Here is an 11517-nt window from a genome sequence, read left to right on the forward strand (position 1 = left end):
CTAGGATTCAGAGTGACCTAGATGCATTGGAGGACTGGACCAAAAGAAATGTCCTGAGGTTGTTGAAGACAAGTGCAAAGTCTTGCACTTAGGCAGGAACAATCCCATGCACCAGTAGAGGCTGGGCGGCAGCAGCTTTGCACAAAAGGCCCTGGGGGTGACAGGGGCCAGGAAGCCGAATAGGAGCCAGCAGTGTGCCCTTGGTGCCAAGAAGGCTAATGGTATCCTGGGCTGCGCTGGTAGAAGCGGTGCCAGCAGATCAAAGGCGGTGATTCTTCCCCTTTATTCAGCTCTGCTATGGCCACATCTGGAATTGTCCATGTCCTTCTGTAGTGGGGGCCCACAAGTCGGAGAGAGTCCAGCGGAGGGCAAGGAAAATGGTTAAGGGGCTGAAGGGCAGGACTGGTGAGGAGAAGCTGAGGGAACTGGGCTTATTTAGGCTGGAGAAGAGAAGACGGAGGGGGGCTCTAATAGCAGCCTTCAACACTCTGCAGGAGTGGGTCCAAAAAGGATGGAGCTGGACTATCCTCAAGGGGGGCAGATGACAGAGGAGCAATGGGCTCAAGTTGTAGCAAGGAAAGTCGAGGTCGGATATTAAGAAAAACTCGCTCACCAGGAGGGTAGTAAAGCACTGGAACAGGCTCCCCGGAAGGTTTGGGGCGTCTCCATCCTTGGCGGTTTTGAAGACCCAGGTAGACAAAGCCTTGGCTGGGATGATGAAGTCGGGGCTGGTCCTGCTTGGAGCAGGGGGTTGACTTGATATGGCCGCCTGAGGTCCCTTCAAACCCTCATGGTCTATGGTTCAAACCCTTCCCACACTTGGGCAGTGGCCAGGGCCCCCCCATCAGTTCTGACTCCCCCCACCCCCCAGTAAGACACTGCTGGAGACGCAGGTTCTTCCCAGCCCGGGAACGTGGAGATTTTATTTCCTTTTTTTTGAAATATTTAAAAAAAAAGAAGGCGACTGGGGGGGGGGGGGGGGGGGAGACTGAGGTGTTGGGGAAGGGGGCGGGGTGCAGGAGTGACACCAGGGCCCTGGGGGCTGGGGGGAACAGCTCTGCTCCCCCCCACCCGTAGCTGGGGGCACCTGGTCATTGGCGCCCTTAAATAAACCTCTGGTGGGGGAAGCGGGGGGCACACAAAAGGCCAAGGGGGGGACAGACAGACAGGGGGAGGGGAGGGTCCGTGGCCCCCGGCTCCACTGCAGCCTGGCTCCATGGGTGCCTGGCACAGACCTGGAGGAAGCTCCCACGGGGCGTGGGGGGGGTGGCGCGGCCGGCGCGGGTCCCGGGGGTGCCCCTGTGGCACAGGGGGTTGGCAGTTGGGTCCTCACTGCGTGGGGGGCACCGGGGTGGCCGTGCTGGGGCTGGGAGTGATGGGGTCCGGTGGCAGTGGTGGTCCCTGGTCTGGGTGGGGTGGCAAGAGAGGCAGCACCAGTCAGGATTGGGGCCCTCACCCATGCAGACCCCACCCCCCATGCGACATGCTGCAATTCAACCCCAGAACATGCAGCCAGCCGGGCCTATCCCCACCACCCCCATTACCCTGGGATAAGGGCGGACAGACAGCCCGACCCCCACCCCCCCCCACATCCAGGGGTCCAGGCTGACCCCCCCGCCCCCCTGGGGGTCACAAGTGCTCACCTGCGCCAAGGCCGGGGCTGGGAAGCAGGCTGCCCTGCACAGCCGCCACAATGGCGGGGCTGTGCGCGGCGGCCCCGGGGGGGGCCAGGCCAGGGGGCAGGCCACAGGCCGGGTTACTGCCATGCAGCGGGCGGGCGGGCGGGTTAGCGGGGTGGCACATGCTCACGCAGTCGGCCGCGGGCATCCCGAAGGGCAGGGCTGCACCTGCGGGGACATTACCGGGGCCGGCGGGATGCGCGGTGGCGGGGACCGTCGCCGGGAGCATCTGCGGGGCTGGCTGCGGGCCGGGGTACGGGGGCTGGGCTGGGGGGTGAGGGACAGGGTTATTGCAGTGAAGGATTAGCACCCCCCCTGGCGGGGGGGCAGAGACATGGGGACCCCCAGCATCATGGAAGGGGGGGTCTCCATGCCCAGTAGCCAGGACTGGGGGGGGTGGGGCACTTACCGTGGGCGCCAACCGGGGCCTGTGCGGGGGGGGGCCGGTGCAGCCTGGGGGGCCCCTGCTGGTGCCTGGCCCTGAGGAGCCCCCCCAGGCACTGGCTGCCCCATGGGGTCAGAGGGGGCTGGGGCGCTGGTCATGGCATGGGTGGCGGGCGCCAGGGGGGCGCCGGGCGCAGGCAGGGCAGGGGCGCCAGGGGCCAGGGCCGGGGGCGGCGCCGGGGGCTGCTGGTGCAGCTGCTGGAAGTGCTGCTGGCGCGCCCGCATCTCTGCGTACTTCAGCTGCTCCATGTGGAAGGCTTGCCGGTCTGCCAGCAGCTGCTGGCGCTGGTACTCCAGCTGTGGAGGCAGGGGGCGGTGGGGAGTGTTACTGGCATGGCCCCCCAACCCCTCGCAGGGCTGCAGGGCACAAGCCAGGAGAGCCCTTTCCATGGCCTTGACACCCACTGGAATAGAGGCCCTGTTCCACACCAGAGCCAGCTGCACTGTGGCAAGGAAGCGGGGCAAGCTGCTCCAGAAGCCCCTGCCATGCTCCACCCCAGAGCCAGCTGCATTTCAGCAGGAGGTGAAAACCTGCTCTATAAACTGCTGCTGTGTCCCACCCGAGGCAGCTGCAACTCAGAGAGGGTATCAGCCTGCTCTACCAGCCCCTGCTACAGCCCAAACTGGTCCACCCCAGAGCTGGCTGCATCCCAATAAACAGCATCCCTGTTCCACCCCAGAGCCGGCTGCATTTCAGGGGTGGGTGAGAGCCTGGCCTATAAACTGCTGTTACGTTCCACTCTACGCTCCACCCCAGAGCCAGCTGCATGCGAGTGGTGAGCAAACTTGCTCTATGAGCCCCTGCCATAATCCACCCCAGAGCCAGCTGCATCTCAATGCCCCGCCCCATCCCCAAGCAGGCCACCCCGGCCTCACCGCCTCACGCTCCCGGTCCATGATGGTTTCAAGCTCCTCAAAGTGCCGCAACTTGATCTCCAGCTTCTTCATCTGTGTCTCCACCAGCAGTGCCACCAGAGACTTGATCTTACGCTCCTCCACCGCTGCCAGGTGCTGCACCAGGGAGTGGGCATCAGGAATTGGCCCTGCCTCCCAGTGCACCCCCACCCTGGGGCCAAGGGGGGGTCTCCAGGCTGTGGGCAAGGGGAGAGGATGTGGTGGGACAGGAGGGTCCCTGGGCTGGAGAGCAGGGCGAGCTGGGAGCCCGGGGGCTGGGCTCTCTCCTGGCTCCCGAAGGGAAGTGGGGTCTGGTGGGGGAGCTGGGAGCCCAGACGCTTGGGTCCTCTCCCAGCTCGGGACGTGGGGTGTGGAAGGATTAGAACTGAGGGGTGCTGGGAACCTGGACGCCTGGGCCCCCTGCACAGTGCACCAGCTCAAGTCTTGGCCCCCACGGCTCCGGCCCCCTCACCTTGGCCTTCACGGCGGCGGCGGCCAGGGCGGCGGCGGCAGCGGTGGACAGGTTGCCCTCCCCAATGTCCCGCTCCACCTTGGTCTTCCGCTCGGCCTCGGCCTCACCTAGCTCCTTGGGCCCCTCATCCAGGCCCTCCTTGGGCTCCTTGTCCTTCTCCACGTCAGCTGTGGGCAGGTGGCAGGCGGGTCACTCCCAGGGGATGCCTGGACCCCCGTCCCCCTAGCCCCCGCACTCACCCAAGCCGTCTCCGTCGCCCTTCTCCACGTCCTTCTCGCCGTCGCCCTCCTTGCCCGTGTCCTCCTCCTTCTTGGGTGCCTCACTCAGCTTCTCTTTCAGCTCCTCATCCACGCCGCCGTCCCGGGGATCCTGGGGGTGGGCACTGCTGGGGTCCCAGGCACGGACTGGCAGCCCCCCCACCCACGCAGCCCCTGCAGCACAGGACCCCCCTCCCCCAGCCTCGTACCTTCATCTCCTTCTTGTCCTCCGCCGCCTGCGCCTCTGCCCGGGCCTCGTCGCCGCTGCTCTCCTCTGGGGGACACGGACCGGCTGGGTCAGGCCTGGACTCGGGGCTCCCCCCACAGCCCGGGACACGAAGCCCTATAGGCCGGGGTGAGAGGGCAGGCACACGCAGGCATCAGTGCCACTGAGACCCAGCCAACGCGTGGCACCGATGCCCTGGGAGCGGGGAGGTCATGCGGGGAGCCCAGCCCCTGCCCCCTGCCCCGGGGCTCACCCACGCGCTCGGGCTCGTCGGCCGCAGTGCCTGCGATCCCACTGCTCTCCAGGCCGAAGGCCGGGTCAGCCTTGCCCGTCACCTTGGCGGCCTCCTCCACCTTGCGCACGTGGGCTTCCACCAGCGCTGTGGGCACCTCCTCCTTCATCCGCGAGAACTCCTCTGCGTGCACACGGGACGCGTCAGCCCCCGGGGCAGAGCCGGGTGCCCGGACGCCTGCGTTCCAGCCCAGCCGGGGGGGGGGGGTCGAGCAGGGGGGCCCGGGAGCTGGGCCACCTGGGTTTTCTCCCAGCCCTTGCGGAGAGAACTGGGAGCCCTGACGCCTGGGATCCCCCCACAGCAGGGCCTAGTGGTCACTGCTCAGCCATGTGCCTGGCTGGGGACCCCAGAGGCCCGTGGGGTCCTGGCCCTGCCCCCAGGCCGTGCCCATTACCCAGAGCTGACTTGGCGGCAGCGGAGGCCACGCGGGGGTCGACCACAGAAGCCAGGAAGGCCACGGTGCTCATGACAGGGTTGCCCGACTGGCTGAAGGGGATGGGCTGGTAGGCCAGGGGCCCGAGCGAGGCCTCCGAGTCCTCCAGGTAGGGGTCCTCGATGGGCAGGCGCAGGAAATGCAGGATGCACTCGTCCTGCGTCCGGCTGCCCACGTGCTCCGACACCTTGTTCCAGTCGTCCTTGTACATCTCCAGTGCCTGGCGGTAGGGGGAAGGGGACATGTGTGCACACAAGGGCGGGTGGTCCAGCTGGGGCAGGCCAGGGGTCCAGGACCACTGTGCTTACCTCCAGCAGCAGCAATGTCTCCTGCTCTGTCCACTCCCGCGTGGCGCTGGCCGCAGCCTTGCTCTGTAGGAGTGGGAGAGGGGCCATCATGGGGAGGGGCAGCAGGACAGATCGGGGTGGGGGGAGGGGGGTTGGTGCAGTCTGGGACCCCCACCTTGGAGGGGACGTTCTTCTTGGTGTACATGTCTGTGCGCAGCCCGAAGTTCTGCATGTCGGCCGGCTTCTCCTTGCCCTTGTCAGGGAAGCTCAGCAGCTGCTGCGAGGCCGTGGTTTGCTGCGGGGGGGGGCACTGTGAGCTAGGGATCCAAGGGGCCGGACTCCTGGGTTCTCTCTGCCCCCACCCCCTCCCCGAGAGTCCGGCTGCTTTGGGGACCCCCTCCCCCCACCCCGACCCCCTACCAGCTCTGGTTTCCCCTTCACCGTCTCCGTGACCAGGTCCTCGATCTCCTTGCCCTTGCGCCCCGTCTTCACGTCTCCGTCGCTCTGGCGGCCCTGGGGGGGCATGAGGCAGTGGGCTGAGCCCTCATGCCCATCAGGGGAAGGGTTAGGGACCCAGGGGGCTGGACTCCGGGTTCCTTGCCCCTCTCGCCTACCTGGGGGGTCTTGGGCTGCAGCGGCACCAGCCCCGAGGGGGTGTCTGCCAGGACGTGGAAGTGGGAGGTCGGGGGGGGGCCCATGGGCGTGGGGCGGCTCTCGGCGTCCACCTGGTAGTTGATGAGGCCCCACTGCTCCAGGAAGGCGTGGACTCTGCGCACAGCCCCTGGTTAGACCAGCCCCAGTCAGACGCCCCCGCCCCCCAGCCCCCCGCGACGCACCGCATGATGGCGCAGACGTCGCCAGCCAGGTTGCGGCGGCAGGCGGTGGAGGTGAGGTACTCCTGCGGGTTGAGCCGGTACGTGTCGATCATGAAGTTGCGGTAGGCCAGGTATCTGCGGAGGAGGTGGGGGGCCTGAGTGCCGAGGGGCACCGGCCAGGACTAAAGGACCCAGGTGCTTGGGGCCCCTGGGCCCCCACTCCCTTGATGGGCTGCACTTAGCTGCAGAGGGGACCCAGGAGTTTCACCCCGTTCCCTGCCCTGCATTTCTGGGTGATGCTGAACTGCAGAGGCAACCCAGGTGTCTGGCCTCTGGGCCCCCACCCCCTCGCTGGGCTGCATTTAGCAGAGGGAACCCAGAGTCTGGTTCCCTGCTCAGTCCTCCCCAGTCGTGTTCCCCACTGCGCCATATGGTGATACAGAGAACCCAGGAGTCTGGCCCCAAGGTCGTGCCTCCGTAGCCCCCAGTTGTGTTCACCTCTGGGCCCCACCAAGCTGTGGAGAGAACCCAGGCACTCGGGAGCCCCATCCCCACCCCAGCACACTGGGGCAGTTTCACGCAGCACCCTGCCACCGCAGTCCCGCCCCGCTGGGGTCTCACATCTCCGGGGTCTTGGACTTGTTCTTGCCGTTGAAGAACTCAGGCAGGGCGCGGCGCTCGATGGCGTGGACGCTGTGGGGAGTGGGGAGGGCGTTAGGGGCGGGCAGGGGGCTGGGGGGCCGCAGGGTGGGGCGTGGGGGCATGTCGGTACCTGTTGTAGTCGAACCAGGCAGCGTAGCTGGGGATGATGATGTGGTGCGTCTGCTCTGTCACGTTGTCCTCGTGCAGCTCGGGGTTCTTGGCCTGGTCGCCCTTGTTCCCTGCGCCACTTTCTTCCTCGTCCTGTCAACCACCGCACTGGTGGGACTGGGCGCTGCATTCTGGCCCCCTCTTGGAGACCCTCTCCTGCTCCCATCCCCCCAAGCTCCCATGCAGCCCTGGAGCAGGGAGTACAGGCAGCAGCAGCAGCACCTGGCTAAGGAGGGCAGGACTAACCTCCTAAAGCCTGCCCCTGCCTCTCCTGGGCAAGGATTGGCTCCATGGGGGGGAAGCAGGCAGGGGGGCAGAGTTAGGGGACAGGGGAGCCCCCACCACCCTGCATGAGACAAGTGGGGTTATGAGGTCCACATTATTGCCTGCCTGGCCCCTCACCTTGCCTGCAGTCTCCATGCTCTCATCTTCTTGCTCATCTGGAAGAGAAAAGGGGTCATGAGGAGGGATCAGCCCAGCCCATGCGGGGTGTGGGGCAGCATCAGGGAGAGCTGAGGTGGGAAGTGGGGGCCACGAGCAGCTCATACCGAGGTCTGTCATGGTGCCCCCCTTGACTGGAGCTGACTCCGAGTCCTTCTTGGTGTTCACTGGGCAGGGAAAGGAGCGTTACTAGGAGCCCTGGGACCCCCCCTGGCCTGCAGCCAGCAGGGGCCAGGGGACATCTGTGGGCACATGGGGGACTCCGCCTGGACCTGTCTTGGGCAGCGTGACCTCCTCCACGTTGGGCACAGGCGATGGCTCGTCCATGTCCTTGGTCAGATCCTCCTGCTCCTCCTCCCGGTGCCCGCGCTTCGACTTGGTGTAGGGAGTCGAGGGGCTGCGACGGGGGAGGTGCCGGACGCCTGTCACCACCAGGGCTGGATGCACGCCCCCTCCCCTGCCACCCCAGTACCAGAGCTGGGCCAAATCCGGAGACCCCCCTCTGCCACCCTCACCCTTTTTTGGCATTCTTCTTCTTGGCCTCAGGGGTAGGGGAGGGTGAGGGCGAGCGTTTCCGCTTCTTGTAGTTGCCGCCTTTCTTGTCCCGCCGGTCTGAGTCGGGGCTGTTCACCTGTGGGGGGGGCACAGGTCACCAGCTGAGAGCAGTGGGAAGACTGGGCAGCAGCGGGCAGCCACGGACTCTCCCCACGGGCACAGAACCCAGGTCCAAGTGGGGACAGATCCTGGGTCCTGGCTGTCCCTGCCTGCTTTCCGGGAGAACCCAGGAGTCCTGGGTCCCGGCCGTCCCCAGCCTGGGAGAGGAAGCCAGGAGTCCGGGAACCGTACCCGCCCGGGCGAAGCTGGTACCTCGTCGGTGAGGGTCTTGGCAGAAATCCTCTTGCGCCGCACCACGGGGCTCTTCTCGTCGCTCACCTCGTAATCCTCTTCGTTCATCCACTCGTTGAAGGTGTCGGTGTCCAGGATCCACTTGGCGTGGACCTGCCGGGGGGGGTTGGCTGAGGGGCTGCCCTGGGGGGTGGGTGCAGACCCCTCTCCTCATCTGAAAGTCCCCGTTACCTTCCGGGGCTTCTCTGGGGTGGGCGCGTCCTCCACGGAGGCTTCGATCTCACTGGCCGGGATCCAGGTGTCGTAGCTGGGGGGGCAGATAGGGAGCAGGGAGGGCTGATTGTCTGTGGCCAGCCCCGTGGCACTTCCCGTAACCCACGTCCCACGTCACTCACCTGTCTGGGAAGTAGCCCCAGTGCAGCAGCACCTGCTTGTCCCTCTTCATGACGGGCCGGACCCACTCCTCTGGGGGACACGATGCGGGGGGGGTGGTCAAGGAGGCTGCAGCCACTGAGACCCCCCCGGACCCCCCAGCTCCAGCCCCTCAGTCCCAGCCTCACCTTCCTCCAGGTTGCCTGGGACAGGGCAGACGACATGGGAGGCACTGCTCTTGTCCTCCGTCACAGTGCCCTGCAAGGCCAGCCAACGGTGAATTGGGGGCGGGTCTGGGGCGCGGGGGTTCAGCCGGGCCCCCCAGCCCCCACTCACCTGGTGCCGTTTGACGATGTCCTTCAGCTTGCCCAGCAGCTTGGGCTCCAGGTCCGGCTGCAAGTAGATGTTGGGCCGCGACAGGCAGTTATTCTGCAGGGGACGAGCGGGGCTGTGAGCGCGGGGAGACATGGGGCTGGGGGGCTGGGGTGGGGGCCTGAGTGGGTACCTGCACCAGAGACTTCTCGATGGTCATGAACATCTCTACGTTGCGGTCCATGCGCGAGGGATTCTGGAAATCGAAACGCCGCCTTATTGGGAGAAAAGAGCAACCCTCATGAAAGCCACGGCGCGTGCCGCCAGGACCCCTTGGACCCCCCAGGCCGCGCCTCCCCAGACCCTTGGCCCATGAACCCCTGGCCCCCACCAGCCCGCACCCCTTCTCTCCGGAAAATCCTCAGGACCAGCCCTGCCAGCCCAGGACACACCTTAAGCCCCCTGACCCATGCCCCCCACCCCTACTCTCTGGGAAACCCCCAGGACCCCAGCCCACCCCCCTGAAACCCCTCGCCTGCACTCCAAGCCCCTTTGCAGCCCCAGCTGCGTGTCTGCCCATCCCGGGGGGCACAGTGAAGCCTGGGCTGCCCTGACCCCCAGCTCCCCACGCTGGCAGTGACCCCCCCAGCTCTGCCCCCCCTGCCCCAACCAGACGCGGGGCCGGGACGTCTCACCATCCTTGGTCGCTCTTGAATTTGTAGGCGGCGGCGAGGATGTGGCACAGGGCACCACCCGCCTTGAAGTCCAAGAAGCACTTTATCTGCCGGAGAAGGGGGCATGAGCCAGGACCCCCGTCCCTGGCCCAAAGACTCCCGGGCTGCTGGGACCCCCACCGCGGCCCCAAAGACCCTTGCCCAGCCGCAGGGACCCCACTCGGGCAGCACGGACTTCCACCTGACCGCAGGCACGCCTGGACCACAGTGATCCCCACCCAGCCCCAAAGACCCCCACCTCTGCCACAGAGACCCTGCTTGGACCACAGGGACCCCTACCCAGGTGGAGGGAGCCCTGCCTTGGCCTCAAAAACCCCTACTTCAGCAGAAGGGACCCTGCCCTAGCTGTAGCGACCCCCATGCAGCTGCAGGAACCCTACCACAGGGATCCCTGCCCAACCTCAAAGACCCCTGCCCCAGCCGCAGGGACCCTGCTTGGGCCACAAGGACCCCCACCCGGCGCAGAGATCCCTACCCTGGCCTCAAAGACCCCCTGCCCCCGCCGCACAGACCCTTCCCTGGCTGTAGGGACTCCCCACCCAGCTGCAGGGGCCTCCACCCCAGCCTCAAAGACCCCTGCCCCGGCTTTAGGGACCCCCCATCCAGGCACAAGGCATCTTCAAAGACCCCCGCCCCCACCACAGGGACTCTGCCTGGATGCAGGGACCCCCACCCAGCCTCAAAGACCCCCGCCAAGCTGCAGGGACCCCCACCCAGGCCGCAGGGACCCCACTCGGGCTGCATGGACCCCCTGGCCACAGGGATCCGCACCCAGGCTCAAAGACCCCCGCCCCGGTCACGGAGACTCTGCTTGGCCCACAAGGACCCCCACCTGGCTGCAGGGACCCCTGCCCTGGCCCCAAAGACCCCCTGCCCCAGCCGCAGGGATCCCCCTCCCTGGCTGCGGAGACCCCCAGGCCACAGGGCCGCCCGCCCCGGCTGCAGGGACCCCCACCCCAGGCGGGGGGCCGCGCTGCACCCCCGCACTCACGGGCAGCTTGGTGAGCGGCGCGTTGCTGACGTGCTTGCCGAACACCTCCTCCTGGAACTGCAGCAGCTGCACCACCAGGCTGGACAGGGACTTGTTGGTGGGCGGCTCGGCCTGGATGTACTGGGGGCGGGGGGCGGGTCAGGGGGGCAGCCGGGGACCCAGCAGTCCGGCCCTGCCCTGCACGCACATGTCATGCCTCGCACACACGTGTGAACCACTGAGCGCCCCCCCATGGGGTGTCACCTGCCCCCCCACTCGGGGGGGGGCACAGAGATGACCCCCCCCCAGCTGTCACCAGCCAGGGCTTTGTCTGGCACAGGGGCATGACGGGATGCCTCCCTCTGCTGGGGGCTGGGACCCCCCCCGGGACCCCCCCCAGCAGGGGCAGGGCTAGGGCTAGGGCTGTGCCTCCCCGCGGGCGGGGGCGGGGGCGGGGAGCCCCGGGGGCCCGATCCGGCCCGCCCCGCGGTACCTTCTTGTAGTTCTTGCCCAGCCAGAGCCGCACGTTGTCGAACTGCGCCACCGTGTCCGCGGCCTCGAAGTACTTGACGTTGGGGCCGCCGTCCTTCTTCCGCACCGCCATCTTCCCGGCCCGCGCAAGCCCCGCGCAGCGCCCCTGCCGGGGGGCCGCGCAAAGCCCGCGCAGCGCCCCCTGCCGGAATGGCCGCGCCAAACCGGCGCAGCGGCCCCTGCCGGCACACGCGCGCAGAGCCCGCGCGGCGCCCCCTGCCGGGCGACTGGCTCGAAACCCGCGCGGCGCCCCCTGCCGGAATCACCGCGCCAAACGCCGCGCAGCGCCCTCGGCGGGAGCGCCGCGCAAATCCCGCGCAGCGCCCCCTCCTGGGGAGCGGCAAGAAATCCCGCGCAGCGGCCCCCGAGGGAATCACCGCGCAAGATTCCGCGCAGCGCCCTCTGCCGGGGAGCCGCGCAGATCCCGCGCCGCGGCCCCCGCTGCCCCCGAGCGCAGCGCCTCCCTCTCCCGCCCCGCCGGGCCCCGCGCAACGCCCGCGCCGCGCCCCTGCCCGCTCCCCGCGGGTGGGGGGAGGGGGCGGGGCGCGGGCCACGCGGGCTCAGTAGCGGCGCGGCGCAGTCGGGCCCGGGCGTCACGGTGGCCGAGTGGTTAAGGCGTTGGACTCGAAATCCAATGGGGTTTCCCCGCACAGGTTCGAATCCTGTTCGTGACGGGTCGCTTTTCCTGCGCGGGGCGGCGGC

At 67.6% G+C, this 11517-nt stretch overlaps 1 protein-coding gene and 1 non-coding gene across 7 annotated transcripts; one reads left to right on the forward strand and one right to left on the reverse strand.

The window, feature by feature from the left end:
* Positions 1 to 894: 894 nt before the first annotated feature.
* On the reverse strand, positions 895 to 11426 carry SMARCC2 (SWI/SNF related BAF chromatin remodeling complex subunit C2). 6 transcript variants are annotated; one of them, XM_090052282.1, is made up of 29 exons: positions 10778 to 11426; positions 10306 to 10425; positions 9276 to 9361; positions 8774 to 8855; positions 8605 to 8697; positions 8457 to 8526; positions 8292 to 8361; positions 8128 to 8203; positions 7897 to 8049; positions 7566 to 7681; positions 7323 to 7447; positions 7158 to 7217; positions 7012 to 7049; positions 6572 to 6702; positions 6421 to 6492; positions 5821 to 5934; positions 5599 to 5752; positions 5405 to 5497; positions 5160 to 5279; positions 5006 to 5068; positions 4659 to 4917; positions 4226 to 4387; positions 3956 to 4020; positions 3729 to 3858; positions 3490 to 3656; positions 3000 to 3134; positions 2089 to 2420; positions 1863 to 1946; positions 895 to 1406 (listed from the first exon to the last, which is right to left on the reverse strand). In XM_090052282.1, exons 1-29 carry the CDS (start codon positions 10886 to 10888, stop codon positions 923 to 925), a joined length of 3765 nt encoding a protein of 1254 aa, XP_089908408.1. In that variant the 5' UTR covers positions 10889 to 11426; the 3' UTR covers positions 895 to 922. The 6 variants fall into 6 exon arrangements, with proteins under 6 accessions (XP_089908408.1, XP_089908407.1, XP_089908409.1 ...); XM_090052281.1 differs by having other exon boundaries at positions 3956 to 4089; positions 5426 to 5497; positions 10778 to 11424; XM_090052283.1 differs by having other exon boundaries at positions 7918 to 8049; positions 10778 to 11423.
* Positions 11408 to 11489, forward strand: TRNAS-CGA (transfer RNA serine (anticodon CGA)). The gene has a single exon. It is a non-coding gene; the product is annotated as a tRNA-Ser (tRNA).
* Positions 11490 to 11517: the final 28 nt, after the last annotated feature.

The sequence above is a fragment of the Crocodylus siamensis genome, chromosome 6 (assembly GCF_052110815.1).
Source record: "Crocodylus siamensis isolate JL-2025a chromosome 6, ASM5211081v1, whole genome shotgun sequence".
In the NCBI taxonomy this organism is placed as follows: Eukaryota; Metazoa; Chordata; order Crocodylia; family Crocodylidae; genus Crocodylus; species Crocodylus siamensis.

What these genes read in the sequence shown, in the direction of transcription:
- SMARCC2 (XM_090052279.1), bottom strand. Translation starts at nt 10,888, where the DNA reads ATGGCGGTGCGGAAGAAGGACGGCGGCCCCAACGTCAAGTACTTCGAG. An exon ending in TACCAGCTTCGCCCGGGCGG is followed by an intron (nt 7,682 to 7,896) that starts GTACGGTTCCCG and finishes CCCCCCCCACAG; the next exon opens with GTGAACAGCCCCGACTCAGA. An exon ending in AGGACAAGAAGGAGATGAAG is followed by an intron (nt 3,859 to 3,955) that starts GTACGAGGCTGG and finishes GCCCACCCCCAG; the next exon opens with GATCCCCGGGACGGCGGCGT.